Source organism: Antechinus flavipes, chromosome 3 (assembly GCF_016432865.1).
Source record: "Antechinus flavipes isolate AdamAnt ecotype Samford, QLD, Australia chromosome 3, AdamAnt_v2, whole genome shotgun sequence".
Classification (NCBI taxonomy): domain Eukaryota; kingdom Metazoa; phylum Chordata; class Mammalia; order Dasyuromorphia; family Dasyuridae; genus Antechinus; species Antechinus flavipes.
Window position 1 is genome coordinate 177,510,534 of NC_067400.1, and position 18,963 is coordinate 177,529,496.

The window sequence follows — 18,963 nt, forward strand, 5'->3', positions numbered from 1 at the left end:
ATCTTCAAACTGGCATATTCCAATTATTTGTGCATAATAATACAGTGGGTTTAATTATTTAATTAGAAACTTTTGTTTTTCAAGAATGGATGTATCAATTATATTTTTTAGATAATTGTCCAAAGCAGAATTACAGTAAGATATTTTGTTCTGTTAAAAGATGTTCCAGCCAAATCTTTAACTTTTTTTCCCAAAGCAAGAGCCTTTATCCAAACCTTTTGGACATTGAAAATATTTTTTTTTTTAAAGCTAACAGCAAAGGTTTGTGCAGGAGGCTAAATCAACATACCAAAACCTCTTCAGTTTGCTTATTAAGAACAATTTTGGTAGCCTGTTTTGCATTTTGTTATCTCACAAAGGAAACACCAGAATTTGTTATAGGTTTGTTACCAAAAGAGACTGCTTTAACATATCTGTCTGATCCTGAGAAAGTCACCTCTCTTCGTTTAGCTTTCCTCTCTTTAAAATAAGAGGTTTGGAATAAATGACATCTAAAATTTTTCAGAGAACTAGGATACTATTTAATCATCATCATCATCATCATCATCATTATACAAAATCTGTAATATTACTGAAATAGAGAAATCCTGGCAAAGAAATTCTCTCTACAGGAATAAATGGGCACCTGCTCTATACTTCCCAGTCTTATGGCTTTTCCTGGCATTTGTCCAACATCTCATAGGCATTTCATGTCAGAGGTAGGACTTTTAAACTCTGGACTTCCTAACTCAAGACAAGGTCTCTATGTACTCTGTCACACTGTTTTTCCTATGAATCAGTTTCATAAATTCTATTTCTGTTCTTTAGTTGTTTTTAGTTTTGTCTGACTCTTTGTGACCCCTTTTTGGAATTATCTCAGCAAAAATACTGGAGTGGTTTGCCATTTTCTTCTCCAGGTCATTTTACAGATGAGGAAACTGAGGAAAATAAGGTTCTGTAATTTACCAAGTGTCTCTCAGCTATTTGGTGTCTGAGATTAGGTCTGAACTCAGATTTTCTTATCTCTACATTGCTCCCTAGCTGCCCATAAATTCTGTTACTAAGTATAAATTAGTATTGCAACCAAGTAAACTAAACTGTTAGGCATATAAATTTTTAGAAATTAAATTCTATCTCAGGTGTCAGGTCACTTTTTATATACTCAGAGAAAGCCTATAACTAACCAAGTAACCTAATTAAAGAAGCCTTGTTCCCAAGGGATGTCATTGATAATCAATCATTCTCTCCACCATTTCATTATTCAACCATTCTGTGTTAACACATGCTTTTTCAAATGAATAACTAAAGACAGCAAATATAATGAGACATAATGTCATCTGTGAAAAATGTGATTTTTACAATTTCTCCTTTACTTCTGTGGTTCAAATAAAGGGAAAATATGTTATTATTTAGGCTTGATCATGAATCTGAAAAATACACCAAAAGAAAGAATCTTTTTGATTTACCATATTTTTGAATTCTCAGGAACTAAAAACCTCAATTTATAACCATATTTAAGAAAAAGGTCTATGACCCAGCTCATGACTGCTAAGACACTTCAAACATCTGGCCTTCTTACCAAAGCAAGAGTTGGCAAAACCATACCACCTGCATCCATGGTACCCTCCAATCCACCTGCCTCGGATGCTGGATGCAAAACTTAGTGTAGTGCCTGAAAGGCAAACTAGCATGTCACTGATACTGATGTTCAGGAGAAGCATGTTCACAGGATTTCGAAGGACTTTAAACTTGCAAAAGAGGATGAGCACAATGAAGTTATTGATGAAACCCAAGATAAGAATTATACCAAGAAATACTGCCACAACTGTATGGCCTGTCCTAGAAAGCCCACTTCTTTGCTTCTCCTCAGAGTCAGTCAGCAGAGTTCCAAAGCTCAGGTTTGTGGTCAGATTGATACTCATTCTGGATACCAGATGAAGAGAAATTCAGAAAAGAAAAATACTTTCCAAATCTTTCAGATGTCACGAAAAAAATTTTTTTTAATTCTTTCACTTTTTTACTCTAGGAATTAGTCAATAAGTCATCTGAGAGCAATAGGTTCAGAAATAGTTCTGTGAATAGGATCAAAGCTTTTTTTTAAATCTTTGCAATCAAAAATACCTGGTTTCAGGAGTAGCCTGAAAAAGGCCTGCTTTTTATCTTGACTTGTTAGAAACCCTGATTGTTTGAGCAGTTAAATAATCTGGAGAAGGCTCAATGTTCAAATGCTTTCTTGTGAGATTTCTTTCCTTATGTTGAAGCAAGTTCCTCAGGGGAGCACTATTACAAGTGGTAACATCCAATATCATCTCCTCATGGCAAAGTATCCTATGGAGATGAAGGAAGAAGGGAAGAGAAGATGAAAGTCAAAATATTCCTTCTCACGCCATGACCAGGCATCTCAATCATAGTCTTGTTACAATCAAAAAATATGACAGATTTCAGGATTCTTGAATTTGTTAACAACATGCCTGTACAGATATACATGCACACTTGAAAAGAATACAAACATTGAGAAGCCATATGATATAATAGAAAGAGTACTGTACAGGAGGGCAGCAGCTTTTGATTGAAATCTTGCTTTTGACACATGTAATTCTATAGAAGTTATTTAAATTCTCAAAGTCTCAGTTTCCTCAGTTGAATGTAACCAGGGCTTCAAATGTGCTCCATGTTCCTATTATGTGTCAGATGAGAATAATAATATTCATTTTTTCTTACGGAATTGTTTTGAGGAAGGTTTTTGTCAAGCTTAAAAGCCAAATCTTAAATGACACTATATAAATTTGAGTTGTTAGTATTCAATAACCTAGGTAGGTGGCACAGTGTATAGAGTGCTGGTCCTAGAGTTAGGAAGACCCTTTCTACTGAGTTCAAATCTGGTATCAGACACTTATTAGCTGTGTAATCCTGGACAAGTCACTTAACTCTGTTTGCCTCAGTTTCCTCATCCAGAAAATGAGTTGGAAAAGAAAATGGCAAGCCATTCTAGTAAATGTGCCAAGAAAATCTCAAATGCAGTCATGAAGAGTCAAACATGACTGAAATGGCTGAACAATAACAGTATTCAATTAACTTGATATTCCTATAGTTAACCGTAATCATGCAGAGAAATGGGAGCTACATGAAGCAGGTAAAGAGCACTGAACCACTACAGAGATCATTTCCTCCAACTATCTCATTTTATAAATGAGAAAACTGAGGTCTAAAGAAATAACACAATTTTTCACGTAGTATATTAGTAACTTCTAGTATAATGCCATGCTGCTATAAGTGTGGCTAAGAATTTGTTCTTTTAGCATCAGTTTCACAGACATTAATCAATCGATTATTTTTTTTACTTAGGTTTCTAATTAGTTCTCTTGGCCCTTTGTTTCCTTCTATTTTGTTCAACAAATGTCTACAGTTCATTACTGCAATAAACTTGGTGTTTTAAGACTATAAATTTAGACTTGGAAAGGATTATAGAGATCCTCTAATACAATCCCCTTTTTCAAATTTTAAAAAAAAAAAATTAGTTCCAGAAAGTCTAACTTGACTAAAATCAGACAGATAGCAAGTTACAGGGCCAGGATTTAAAACCATCTTCTTTGATTCAAATGTATTAGTCACAAGATCCATATTCATGTCCTATATCAATCAGGTATTACTGCCTGTTTGTTAAACTTTGAACAAAGCACTTTATCTCTGTAAGCATCAGTTCCCTCATTTGTAAAATAAGGAAATATTTGTACTAACTACTTAGAGGTTTACTATGAAGAAAACACTTTTATGAACCTATAAAATATTGAATAAATATAAAATATAATATTATGACTATGTTCAAGGACCTGGGTTATACCTTTCTTCCTATTCACTGAGGGTTTCCACAAAGATTCAGTGTTTTGACAGGTGCTTTTTCCTCCTTCTGCGTGCTTGGGGATCTTGGTCATTCTTTGTTTTAAATTAGCACCTACTTGTACCTGACTCTCAAATCCAAACTCTCATGGATTCCATACATTTTTTAAAATTTTATAGAAATGAAAAGAAAAAAGATGACTTGTCAAGTTTCCTATTATATTCTCTCTGCCTTCGAAAAATAGAAGGCTTATTGGTCTTCTATTCTTTTGTCTAATAAAGAAAGTGTTCTCTAGTAAATTGAATCTATTGCCTATTTTTTTTCCTTTTTAACAACTGATATCCTGAGTCTCCTGTCAATGTAAATTATGTGTGTATAGTCTGAATGTGTGTGTGTATAAATTTCTATATGTGCATGTTTATTTTCTAAAATGTCATACTCCTGGAAAATAGATTATTATAGATAAAAATGCTGATATGCACAATACCTGGGTTAGATGGCCCAGTGGATAGAGTATCAAGCCTGGTAGACTCATTTTACTGAGTTCAAATTTGGCCTCAGACACTCACAATGTGATTCTGAACAAGTCACTCATCCCTGTTTGTCTCAATTTCCTCATCAATTAAAAATAAATTGGAGAAAGAAATGGTGAATCAATCCAGTATCTTTGCCAAAAAAAATTCCAAATGAAGTTGCAAAGAATCAGACTCAACTGAAATGATTGAATAACAGCAACCTTGCCCAAGACAAGTTACATAAAAAATATCAAAATATTTAAAAGATAGATATTTTGCGTGGTCTAGTTATTTCAATTCAAATTTTAATTCTCAAGTCTAAATTATTTTACTATTAAGAAAATTAGTAACACTATTTCAAACTTTATTTAATAAATATAGGAATCTTATGTATTTTGAAATATAATTGATACTACTGCTGCTTCTGAGTATATATCTGGGTTGTGGCTGGCATTCTTTTAATCTCTCTACAAAGTATACCAATACAATATGTATTGAGTTCCAGTTTTGCTTGTTGAACATATTTACAAATCAAAACTGGTCATTGATCTGGCAATGAAAGTCCATTATGATAGACTTTATATCTTTGTATTTACCTGTACTATAAAATTAACATAATAAGATAGTATTTTTAATTGATACCTTCTCTTTCTTTTCTTTCATAAGTGCTACTATTCAGTATTTCCTGATGAACTGGAAATTTATGAGAGACACAGAACTATTCACTCAGAAGTAAAATCAGAGTTTTTAACAAAGAGGCAATTAATATTGTTCATTATCTATGGTACCCTTTAGCAAGATATAGTTTCCTTCCTTATCTCTTTTAATTACATCCATTTTTTATTTAGCTTCATCTGAGATCAGGGTGGCTACCTTTGCTTTTTTTTTTTTTTTTTAACTTCATCTGAAGCATAATAGATTCTGCTCCAGTCTTTTATCTTTACTTTGTATGTATCACTCTGCTTTAAATGTGTTTCTTATAAACAACATATTGTTAGATTCTGGCTTTTAATCCAATCTGCTATCTGCTTCTGCTTTATAGGATAGTTCACCCCATCCACATTTACAATTAAAACTACTAATTCTATATTTCCTGTCATTTTATTATCCCTAGATTATACTTTTCTCTTTCCTTTTCCCCATTCCACTCTCCCCAGTATTTATCTTGAAACATTTTTCAGTAGTTCAAATGTTCATTTTTAGAAAGTAATCTGGTGTTCCTATAGCACAGAGTTTGTATTTATTCAAGGTCTTGCTACCAATCTACTAGAACTTCATTTACCTATATTAACCTATGCTTACTCAAAACATTTCATGGGATCAAACCTGTATGAGACAATACATACAACCTGTCTGTCTCTGTCTCCCCATCTTTCTTTCTCTCTCCCTTTATCATTTTTTCTCTGTCTCTCCTCTGAGAGTCTGTCTTTTCTCTCTGTTTCCTTCTCTCTCTCTTTCCCTCCCTTCCTTTCTCTCTGTCTTTCTATCAGTCTGTCTCTTTGTCTTTCACACATATTATTTGTGTATTTCTCTGTTTCTCTGTCTCTTAATCTCCCCCTCTCTCACACAAGTATATTCTTCTTCTGTCTCTCCTCTCTGTCTCTTGTCTTTTTCTCCTCTTTATATTTCTGACTTTCTCTGGATCTCTCTGTGAGTTTCTCTCTCTCTCTCTCTCTCTCTCTCTCTCTCTCTCTCTCTCTCTCTCTCTCTCTCTCTGCTTTTCTGCTGTCTGTCTGTCTTTGTTTCTATGTCTCTCTGCCTCTCCTTCTCCCTCTCCTTTTCCCTTTCCCTCTCCCTTTCTGTTTCCCTCTCCTTTTCCCTTTCTCTCTCTCTCCTCCCTCCCTCCCTCTCTCTCTCTCTCTTCTTCTCTCTCTCTCTCTCTCTTTCTCTCTCTCTCACACACACACACATCCACACACAAACACATCCACATCCACACACACACACACACACACACACATAAACACTAAAGAGTTTTATCTTTTCTTCATTTAATCAAAGATACTTACTTTCCAAGTGTTTGCAAACCTTTCTGCCCTCTGATCCCAGGCCACTTTTCAGACCGATATGAGTGTCTTTTTCTTGTTCTTCACTTCAGGTTGTTCATTCCACTGTCCTCCTATCCCCATTGTGTTGGGGTTCAGCACAATAAAGGCAGACTTCAGTGTTTTATTCTACCCCCTATTTCCCTGTTCTGAAATCAGGTGGTAAGGGAAAAAAAAACAAAGTGGAAATTAGGAAATAAGAGTCCGACAAGAGGCCTGTGACCAAACAACGTAGTGTTCTGTCCCCTCCTGCCTTGCTCCTTGTTCTGCAGGAGCTTCTCTGCAGCCTGCTCCAAGCTTTGAGGGTTGAAGGCAGCTTGACCCGCTGCACTTTGTCTATATTTCCCCAGCATCGGCTTTATGAGCCTTCCTCTCCACTGCCTTTCAAACTCTAATACGAGTCGTACTTCATTTCTACCTTTACTAGTGTATGGAACCCTGGACTCCACCCACCCACACCCACACCCCCAGTGGAATTGGCTGCTCTCCCACCAGTATCTCCAAATCCTCCCCTATTGGTACTACTACAGTTCTCCCAACTTGTCCCTGGAGAACTATCCAGCAGCTTCCCCCTTAGGGCCCTCCAAAGTAGGAAAAGTATAAAAGCAATGGCTTTATTCTTTCCTGTGATAAGAAAGGTGATTCGTGGGGAAGGGAGGGAGGCGGGACTGGTGTGTGTGTGTGTGTGTGTGTGTGTGTGCGTGTGTGTTGGACCTCTTTGATTCCTTCTGATAATGTTTTTAAGTGAATAAAATAAAACCTATAAAATTATTACTAAAGTCAATTATATTGAATGAGCTATGAAAATATTATTTTTTTTAAAACCTAGTACACCAACCCCAGCTGCAGAACCCTTGCAGTTTCTAATCCTGAGATGTTCAATTTAAATGTACAGAGAAATTGCCTCAGAGGAGGTCACTCTGAGTGTAATTAATTTACAGAACTAAGAGCTGGAAAGGACCTTAAAGATCATTTAGTCCAGCTTCCCACGGCTATTTCACAGAAAAAGAAACTAGAACTCAGTCCCACAAGCATTTAACGAGTATCTATAATGTGTAAAGTCATTAAGTGATTTACCAAAGTGAATCATGAAGATGAGGTTGGCAACACTGGCATTCTACGCCATGTCCTCTGTATTCAAATCCTGAAGAATATGTCATCTCACTGAAGGAGTGTGGCTTACATGAGGAAGTTGTCTTCATTGAGGAGTAATAATTAATCTTATAGATGTTCTTGTTCTGTAGGCCCCTTTTCATCTCAAAAAAAGATATGTTTCTACAAGAAACTTTTCCCTTGTTTTCTTAAATAGAATCTCAGGCTATACCAGGATAGATGTAAACATTTATTTGGGTCTAAGTCCTCAAGTGTAATGGAAAATCAAGGTGTTTTTATTTGAATTCCCACAAAAGTTGGTCTCAGAAGATTAGAAGCTATTTTATGATGTGAGCAATGGAACATGAAATAGGAAACAGTCCGTGTCATAGTCCTGGAGGGATGCATATCTGTGTGCATGTTTTAAAAGATTGAATTTGGAGCTTGTTTGCTAATTTACATACAATTTGCATTCATTTCCATATGATATGCAAAAATCCGAACTCCAAATATGAGAATTACTGTAAAAAAAATAATTAGAGCAACTTATGAGAATTGTAGTGACTATATCCTTTTCTATTCCTTACAGACAATCCTTTTTACTTGCTATAGCAACTTCATACCAAAAAAGAACTGAACAATAATTTTTTACACCTATAGTGTTTATAGTGTTTTCACTATAGCTCTGGAAAGAAAAATTGTGATTAGCAAAGTAATCCCAGCCCCAAGCAAACACACATATGCCAAGAAACAGGTTAAAGCAAGGATTAAGTATGGTACAGTAGAAAGATCACTAGATTAGAAATCAGGAGTGTCTGTAGATATTATGCCATATAATTTAAACAAAATTTTAGAAGTGAAGGAGTAAAAAGTAGATGGAGTGAGAAAAATTGAGATATAAAAAGAATACTTTAAAATGAGACTTTTGTCACACAAATATTTAGACTACATATTCCAAAGCTAATTTGTAAGACAGAGGTAAAATTTTATTGCTGATTAATATGAATTGTCAGAGATTATCCTAAATGCTAAATTAGGCTAGTAGAATTTGCTTGTTTGTTTTACTAAGTAACAAAGTGTTTTTTGGTTGTCAACCTAGTTGATAATGGACCAGCCTAATATAGTTCAAAGAGTCTCATCACCAGAAGGCTGAACCAAAAGATGGTTATTTTTCCATCTACTCTGGCATAGCCATATTCTATGTCACATTACAGTATATCCACCTTGAGCAAATTACAGGTTTCTTTAAGTATTAAAAAATGTATAGATAACCGCCAAAATTAACAGCCTCATCTTGTAGTTAATTAAATTAGATTTCACTGGGAGTCTTCCATCATAGACTGCAAAATTGCCTCTGATGTTTTCTCTGATTGTAGGAAAGTTCAAGTTTATTTTACAGAAGTTATTTCAGGGTTTTCACTAATAACAACTTCTGCTAAAGTTACCTGGAAATTTATGGAGGAGATTAATATATTAGAATAAAAGGAGATTAAATTTATGAGAAGATTAAGATAGTAAAGCAGTGGTAAATTTGTTATAGAAGTTTATGATTAAATCTTCATGTCACAGCTGTATAAAAAGCTTGATATGAAAAATATGTATTATATCATGGTTTTGTGAAAGGATGGGAAAATGTTCCTTCTTGTATGCTGGAATGGATCCTGGGAAAACAAAGTCAGAAACAAATTTGCAGGTAAAGAGGTTTCTTGTTCAACCAGCTATTTCTCTTTCCTTGAATTCTGTTCATTTCAATAAATAGTTATTGAGCAACTTTGGTGCTCTACACAGTAAAATTACACAAAACTGTCACGAAGCCCTGAATTAATTTTGATAATTCAGATTATCCTTGCTGTCAAGTAGATTATGGCCTATGTACAGTCAGCCTAAAGTAATAATCTCTATAGCTTTGCATAAGGAAGCTAGGTGACACTATGAGTCATGGGTTAGGAATCAAGAAGAATCATTAAATCTCATACCCTTACTAGCTGTGTGAATCTAGGCAAATCATTTGATTCAATTTGACTCAGTTTCCTCATCTATAAAATGAGCTGAAGAAGAAAATAGAAAACCATGTTAATATCTTTACCAAGAAAACCCCAAATGGGATTATAGTCAGACATGACTAAAACTATTGAATAGATTACAAAATATATTGCTTGGTTCATATTACTCTTTGATACATTGTGGGAAAGAGGTGGAGGTGAAGGATAGCAAGGATATTTATTAAAATTTGACTTTTCATAAGCAAATATTAATTTTCACAAACAAAATATTTCAAACTTATTCCTCTAAGCTATGCCTATCTCAGCATGTTTCTTTCTTGCTTATAATTATGCTTTATCAATTCAAGTTGCATTTAGTAGGCACAATAGTATGCCAGGCACTGTACTGGGATCTGAGAATACAAAGACAAAAAAAATCATAAAGAAAGTAATGCAATATTAATTTTAATATCAACACAGATATTAAAAGAAGTAGGACTCAAGGAATGGAGTGGATTTGCCATGGAAAAATTATGTAAAAACATAAACAACTTCCTAGCCTGTGTGACCCTGGGCAAGTCACTTAACCCCAATTGCCTAAGCAAAAAAAAAAAAAAAAAAAAAAACCATAAACAAATATTATAAGGAAGATATTATATGACAGTATCACAATCTGCATTGAAAGAAAGAATAATTACTCCAATAAAACTGTACATGGAGAGAGTAGGGGGATTTTGCTTTGTTTTTTACTAATATGAAAATGGAGTCTCAAAGAAATTAAGTGACTTGTCCAGTAAATGCCAATCACATGGGGTGACCTTAAATTCTTCTAAATCTAAGCAAAATAATCTTTCCACTATACCACACAACCACACATGGGAAAAAATTGAGTTACAAATAATTTGTGACATTTCTAAATAGCTTACTACTATCAATTGAATTCAATCTCTAATAATATTCACAGATTGGAATTATAATCATTCTCATCCCTCTTGTCTCTCATTTTCTTAACTTAGAAGTCCAAAAGCTTCTGTTTGAACCCAAGGTGCTGCAGCTCTATATCAGTATTCCCACTTTCTTTTTTTGTCCTGAAGTGAGTAACAGAAAACTCTATATTAGAGAGAAAATATTTTCTGTATTTTCTCCCAAGTAATGATAGAAACATTGTTTCAGCTTTAGTTTGCCTTTGCAGTGACTAAGTAACCTTAGATTCTTGCTTCCTTATACATCAGAGAAACCAAAGAAAGAAAAAGAAATATTATATTTAATATGATAATACTGGTCTATATGAAACCACTTAATCTCTTTCTTTCCCCATTCATACAGCTTTTTAATCTCCAAACTTACTTACTTCTATCCAGAATAATACCTTTGCTGGGTCTAGTATAAATTGAAATTTCAGTGAAACCTTAGCAAGCAGCATTTTCAGTGTCCTCCTGATTGCAAGTATAAAAATCTTCATTTGTGCTAAAAACCTATTTGCTTCTTTTTCTTAGAACATATCATTTAAATGAGAAGTTTACAAGACTTTTAAAGCTATAATCCAGCTGTATCACAGACATTCGGGAAGGAATAATGCCCATTTTCTTGTTTGATGATTAAGGGGACTCAGTCTAGGCAAAATTTTGAAATAGACAAAGTTTGTCTTTGGAGACCTTTTTCCCCATTGGATACCCTTTCCCCCTTGCACTGTTTTTGTATCATCCAGGAGTTAAGGATGGTTGTCATGTTTTAAAATGCAGCATTTTATGATAAGCAGAATAATTTCAGAAAAGCCTAGAAAGACCTACATGAACTGATGCTGAATGAAGTGAGCAGAACTAGGAGAACATTATACATAAAAACAAGATTTTATAATGATCAGTTGTGATAGACTTGGCTCTTCTCAACAATGTGGTGATTTAAGGCAATTCCAATAGACTTGGAATGGAAAATACCAATCACATCTAGAGAGAGAACTATGGAGACTGAACGTGGCTTGAAGCATAGTATTTTCACTTTTTTGTTTATTTGGGGTTTTTCTTATTTTTTTTTCCTTTTGGTCTGATTTTTCTTGTATAACATGAAATATGTTATGAAAATATGCTTAAAAAATAGCACATATTTAACCTATATCAGATTGCTTGATGTTTTGAAGAGGAAGGGAAGAAGGGAGAAAGGGAGAAAAGGAGAAAAATTTGAAACACAAAGTTTTTCAAAAAAATAAATGTTGAAATTATCTTTACATGTATTTGGAAAAGCAAAATACTATTGATGAAAAAATAAAATATTTTAAAACATAAAAACAAAAACATTTAAAAGTATTTATCTGTACAGAAACAGGACTAGATTTGGTCCTGGGCTATAGTTAGCTGACAACAATCAACAATCAATAATCTCAACTATTGAGCCTGATTTATAGCTTGCTGATATCTAAGATCTAAATGCTCACATTGAAAATTTAATGATCATTTCTCACAAGCTGGTCTGAGTTGAATAAAAAACATTGCTAAACATTGGTTTTCAGAATTAGTAACGTACTTTTATGTAGAGAATATTCATAGAATCAGATAATGTCAGTGTTAGAAGAAATCTCAGAGGCCATCTAATCCAATTCATACCTGAAATAGAGAGTCCAACTACAACATCTCCAAGTGGTCATTCATTCATTTTCTCTTTAATTACTTCGAGTCACAGGAAAGTCATTAGCTTTTAAGGTAACTTTTTTGTAAAGATCTAATGATGAGGATTTTTTTCCATATGTAATAATACTTTTATCAGGTTTTCTCTCCTGAAAGAAAGTTCCAAGGTGAGTATGGAGACCTCTTATTCCTACAGTTCACTGATCCAATACAAATTATCAAGTATCTGACACTCTCCATGATAGTTAATGCATTTCCTTACAGATATAATCTACAAATGTCTGTATAAATATGATTAGTTGATAACTTACACCTCATTCTCTTCTATCTCTGAGAAAAGGGATAGGGTTCAACTCCTCACAGATCACTTCTACTAAGGCAGGGCCTTCTACTTCCTCCCAGTTTCTCTCTTCTTTTACTTGGGTAAAGACAGGAGAACTGACACCCTATCTTCAAATGGGACTCTCCTGGTGAGCCACACATAGATCATGACCACTTTTTTTCTTAGGTAAAATCAAAGTGAATGCTTTGTTCAGGTTTTAAGACTCTATTGTTTAGAGTAGTTGAATCAATTATTTTGAAATTCTTTATAATTTTATTTTTAATTTATGGACTAAAACAAACATTTACATAATGGTACAATAAAAAGATGATTATACATGAAACTGCAAATCTACTCTGCACAACTTTATTTTTTTTCAAATATACAACAAAATTTTCATGTAAATTTCTTTTTTTTCCTTTCCTATTCCCTATACCTTAGAGATGGTTATCATTAAACTCATATATATATGCATGCATATATATGTAAAGTTATTATATTCATATTTCTAGTTATCAGTTCTTTCTCTGGATGCTATCCGCATGGGTATTTTTAAGAGACAAAATAACTTATTCAATCAAAGTCATTTTTAAAACATTCTTTAAATTGGTTAGTCAGTTATTTTAAGCTTATTTATAGTCTGATAAACTCCCAATAGGTTATGTAACAGCTCTATCCCACTAGAAATGGAAACTTCTAGCTAGTACCTCTTTTGAGTCTCTTATATAAAATTTGCTTTGATTATTAAGTATATATGGCAGCTTGAAAATTATACTGCTTAATTCTGCTTTCTTCTGGAAAAAGGTTTACATATAAATATGCATCTTGGCCAAGCAACTTTTAAGAGAAAGTGCAGAACTCACTGTAAAAAAAAAAAAAAAATAGCTTGGTACAATGTGTCTAGTGATAAAAAAGGAAATGGAAGAGGGAATGGAGGCTTTTGGACACATTAATTCACAACAATGCATCTGAAAACCAAGTGGAACATCAGTTACATAGGCAAACTACCCCAATTGAGAAGTCCCTTTCTAACAATTCACAAATGTCTTCTCTTCTTCCAGCTATTGGAAGAAAAGCTGTATGAATGCTGCTATCACAACAATTGTCATTGCTGTAATTCTTCCAGCAGCTTCTCTGCCATCTGAGCTACAATAGTTCCAACATCTATGCTACCCATCCAAGCTCTATGGCTCAAGTGCTAAGATCTTCACTATTCCATCCCAAATTTTACTCAGTACCTTCATTGTGATAATGATCATCTCCCAGGAGGTTTTATGATTTAACCCTGGAAGTTTGCCCAGGAGAGGAATCTATATATACATACAAAATCTACCTAGGCTCACAAAATTTAAAACACTAATAATATTATTAATAAATTAATGGAAACAAACAATTCTGAAAGATTTAAGAAATCTGATCAATTCAATGATCTACTATAGTTCTAGAGGACCAATGGTTAAGAGTGTTTCCCATTTGATAACAGATAGGTGATGGATTAATATGCAGAATGAGATGATTTGTTTTGCCTCACTATGTTTTTGTTATAAGGGTTTTATATTTCTTTTTTTTTTCTGGGGTTGGAAGAATAGAGAAGGGAGGAAAGTAACAAAGAGAAAAAATTGCAATATAATTTTAATTTAAAAAATTTAATGAGTTAATGGAAATATGTAAGATGCATTTGAATCCATAATAATGAAAGTCTCCTCCAGAAATCTACAATATCCTTTCTGCCCTCAATAAAATTCCAATGAAGATAGTCAGAGATTGTTTTCCTACCCAGAGTACTATTCTACATGGCTTTCCTCTCTGCTTATCTTCAATAATGTTTTTCTTCTGCCATTCTCAGCAAAGATCAATGATTGTTTTTCCTTATATTTGTTCCCATCAACTGTTCTCTACCATTCTGCATTTTCTCCTTTGTTACAAGTCAGTGGTAATGGTTTTATTCTCTGCAGCCCCTGCTTCCTCTTTATCAGGCCTTATCCTGTTTTACTGTGCTTTGAGCTTTTTCAGCAGATAGACCTTTCAATTAAATAGAAGGAATAAAATGAGCATACAAACAATTAAATTAATGAAATCTTTAGAAATTAAGTAAAATTGAACAAAATAATTATATTATTAAATTTCTAGGCCAAATGTAAGTGGTAAAGGGGAACTATATAGTACTATGGACATTCAAAGGTATCTAATCCTAATAGGTAGAAAGTAGATACTTTTCTATCCCCAGCACTAGCACACAGTACATATTTAATGAACTTTTATTGATTGATTGCTACTTTCAAATGACTCTGCAAATCTTTTCCTTTACCTATACTACTTAGCCAGCAAACATATTGCATTTATAATAAATATGTGTGTGTATCCCAAAAGCAAACATTTAGTTTAGGATTAAATTAAAAGTAATTTTACAACTCTTTCCGGTAATCAAAATTATTCATTGTTCACATTTATCACTGTAATGCTACTAACCTTTCTTTTTACAATTTATATCATTAAGACAGAAAAAAAGGATGGAAAAGTGAGGTAAAAGATTGGCGTTAGAGTCAGAAAGACCCATGTTAATTTCCTGACTTTAGCATAAACTGACCATTACTATGGGTAACTCACTGAAATTCTCAATGTCCCAGGTCAGTGGTGCCAAACTCAAATAGAAATAGAGCCACTAAACTTTGTATAAAAATTTCTGCTGGCTACATATTGACTTAGAAAAATCACATACTTATATTAGCTATGTTTTACTTATATTAGCTATGGTTTTTTATGTGTTTTGATGAATATTTCATTTCAGGAGTATCACCCTGTGTGTTTGATAACTCTGCCCCAGGCAATTCTCCAAGACTATCTTGGTGCATCTCATTTAGCTGTGTATCAATGTGTCCATGTAATAGCTAATAAAGAAAGATAACATTTATATAGTGATGTAAGGTTTTCAAAGAATTTTATTTATGGTAACTCATTTTTTTGCATGGGATAAATTTATTACCAATAATTTATCAATCTGTACTGCTGTAGAGAATTTCCATTATGAAAACTCTCCACACCAATGAATTTCAAATCAAGATCTTCTATACTACTCTTCACAAAAGTCTCAAAAGAGAGACAGACAGACAGACAGAGAGTTTGTATTCATAGAGGGAGCTAGGTGGCTAGTGCATAGAATGCCAGACCTGAAATTAGGAAAATTCATCTTCAAGAGTTCAAATTTGGATTCAGACACTTACTGTGTGAATCTGGACAAGTCACTTAACCCTATTTGCCTCAGTTTCCTCATTTGTAAAATGAGCTGGAGAAGGAAATGAAAAACAAATCCCAAATGGGGTAACAAAGATTCAGACATGACTAAAACAACTAAATAACAAAATATATACACACATATGTGTGTATTCAAGTATGTTGTGTGTATACATATTTAGAAAGACAGAGAAAGAGAGAGAGAGAAATATAGAAAGAAAAAAAAAGGAAAAGGCAAAGGAGAGAGGGAAAAGTACTCAGAGAAAGAAAAATAGAGAGGGGGAAAAAAGAGAGAGGGCAAAAGAGAAAGAAAGGAAGAAAGGCAGAATAGAAGCAGTTGTGGCTTTGAAATTAAATGAACTGGGGCAGCTAGGTAGTGCAGTGGATAGAGCACCAGCCCTGAAGTCAGAAGGATCTGAATTCAAATATGACCTCAGACACTTAACACTTCCTAGCTGTGTGATCCTGAGCAAGTCACTTAAGTCCAATTGCCTCAGCCAAAAAAAAAAAAAAGTAATTAGAAGGTAGTTCTAATATATTGACCATTTTCTGAAATAAAACATTCTGAAAAATATGTGGCATTTAATTATAATAATGATCAACAAGAATCATTAAGGTAGGTCATAGATGCATTGATTTCCATTAATATTTAAGTCTCATTTTTATTTACATTAATTGAGTAGACTTTATCTTCCAATTTATCAAACTGGACCAATCATACTTTAAACACCCATATGACTAAATTTTAACATGATCAAACTGGATTCAGTGATTCTCCTTTCTCCATGATTTTCTTCTTCATTAGAACTCAATATTAAGTGAAAAAGCCTATTCAAGGAAAAAGAATGAAAGAAAAGATAGGTTATTTGAACGAGAAAATACAAGATTGCTACAGATCACATCAAGAGCAAGGTGGTTGTGAGGATTTATTTGTTTGTTTTAAACTAAAAAATATTTTCTGACTGAAAGGAGCAAATACATCATGTTCCTTTACTCTAGATGGCAGCATCCACCTGGATTCTTCTAGCTAAGAACCACAAGAACCCAAACTATTAGTGATTCAAGTCTTATCATAAGTCCTGTCTGCTTTTGGCATTTTGCTGTGAAACATAAAATCAATGTGCCTGAGCAGACATTTGTCAAAGTCCTTGTGCGTGAGCATGGATTTCTTCCACCTGAATAAACACAGAATAATTCTAATAGCACATCCTGTGTGTGGAAGAATCAACATCATTACAGTAAATACCATGACTAGACTATGGCATAGACTAGACTATGGTGGACACCTGCCAGCATGATGTGAAGAAGAGTTTTGATGATCATCCTGTTAATTCAATCAATAAAAATTGCCAAGTTGAATAAAGGTCAAAAAACACATTGTGCATGTATGGGCCCTGGATTATCTGTTTAGCCTGTCTATATTGATTAGATCAACAGAAGCACAGAATCAGAGAGTTGGAAGAGTTGTCAGAGACCATCTAATTCAAGCCTTCCTGAAGAAGAATCCCTTCTATATATCAGGGTTGTGGTTTCTCTCCTTCATGTCAACTCTAATTATCCTTTTCCTTGAATCAAAATCTCTTAAACTTATTACTACCCTCAGGAATAGATATTTGATTTTCACATTAGAGTGAAATGTGCCTAACTACCCAGCAGGACTCATTTCAACAATATTAATTAATTAATCAGTTCCCATTAAAAGCAATAATGTTATGTAAGCTAAATAGTTGTCCTTCACAATAGAATTATCAATAAAAGCCCTAATTGAATAATTTAGCAATCAATATGCCTTTTTAAGGCATAAAATGTCAAATCGATATTTCCTTTACAGGTATAAAGATATAATGCAACCTTACATAGTCTAATGGGATGCAGTGGGCTATGGTGGAAAAAAACTTGGGTTCAAGGTAAAGTTCTACCACCTACAAAGTCTATGACTAGAGGTATGCTAGTCAATACTTAACAGCAGGTCTGGGAGTGGAGAGAAGTATATACATTTTTATGTTTATGTTCTTTGTTCTTGTTTTTTTGTTTTTTTGAGATTTTTTTTTTGATGAAGCAATGGTAGGTAAGTGACTTGCCCAAGATCATACACCTAGTAAGTGTCTGAGGCCAGATTTGAAATAAGGTCTTCCTGACTCCAGACCCAGAGCTCTATTCACTGTACCAGCCAACTGCCACACCAGTTTTAGATTTAATTTGCATTATTAACATTTTCTTAATCCATTTAGGTCCACACAGTAAACAAAACAATAAATTAAGCCTAATTTGTGGTCTTTGCTAATTTTTGAGGTGTAAATGCTCACAAGGAAAATTTAACAATCAGTTCCAGTGGACTGCTTGCTATTTAGAAGAAGAGGCAAGGGAAGAGAGGGAGAAAAGTTTGCAACACAAGGTTTTGAATGTTGAAAACTATCTTTACATATATTTTGAAAATAAAAAGCTATTACTTAAAAAAAAAAAAGAAAAAAAGCTAATATATGATACCACACAGGAAAGGCCAATGAGAATTCATATATCCCCCTAGTATGGGGAACTATCAATACCAGAACAAGTATTCATTTCTAAGGCAATAGATTCTGTCAGTGCCTTTACATATTAGAAAAGTACATGAAAAAACTGAAGGAATTTAAATAAGAACTCTGCTCATCACAGAGATTAGTCATGATTTTAGAAGATAAATGATAAATGCTATCCATCTCTAAAAAAGATATGATAGATTAATGTAAAAATGAAACATACATTTTTACATGTGACCAATATGGAAATTTGTTTTGACTATACTTATTTGTTAGAGAAATCTTACTTTATTTTTTTCAGTGTGTGGAGAGGGAAGGGGTATTGGAAAGGAAGGGGAAAAATGCCTGATATTTTTTCTAAGCCTAAAAGAATAAAAAAAATCATAACTCTCAGTAATAACCTACATTGGACACCATATAGTCCAACCTCCTCATTTTTCAGATGAGGAAACTAAGGTCCAGAAAGGTTAAATGATATGCATAAAGCCATATAGTTCATGGTCGACAGAATCAGGATTTGAACTCAGGTTCAAAGCTCTTTTGACCATCATAAACTACATAATGGTATAGAGAAGGGATTTCTTCCTAAAATAATAAGAATAAAGAATAAAGACTGGCACTTATGTGCCATCATGGGTGCAATTTGTGAAAGTGAAAAAAACAATCCTGCATGGATCATTAGAAATGTAATAACCATAAAAACTCTAAGCAATAGGATGCTAACATGAATCAGAAAACATACACCACACTTTAGTCTCTGAAAGAGGAAAAAATATAGTCTGTATGCCAAAACACAGACCAGACTGATAGATTAAAATG

At 33.7% G+C, this 18,963-nt stretch overlaps 1 protein-coding gene across 1 annotated transcript in view; it reads right to left on the reverse strand.

The window, feature by feature from the left end:
* LOC127557095 (opsin-3-like) overlaps positions 1–1,901 on the reverse strand; it is an 83,153-nt gene extending 81,252 nt beyond the window's left edge. Inside the window, exon 1 of the mRNA XM_051990551.1 lies at positions 1,559–1,901. Within this exon, the coding sequence (XP_051846511.1) occupies positions 1,559–1,901 (343 nt within the window). The remainder of the gene's footprint in view (positions 1–1,558) is intronic.
* Positions 1,902–18,963: the final 17,062 nt, after the last annotated feature.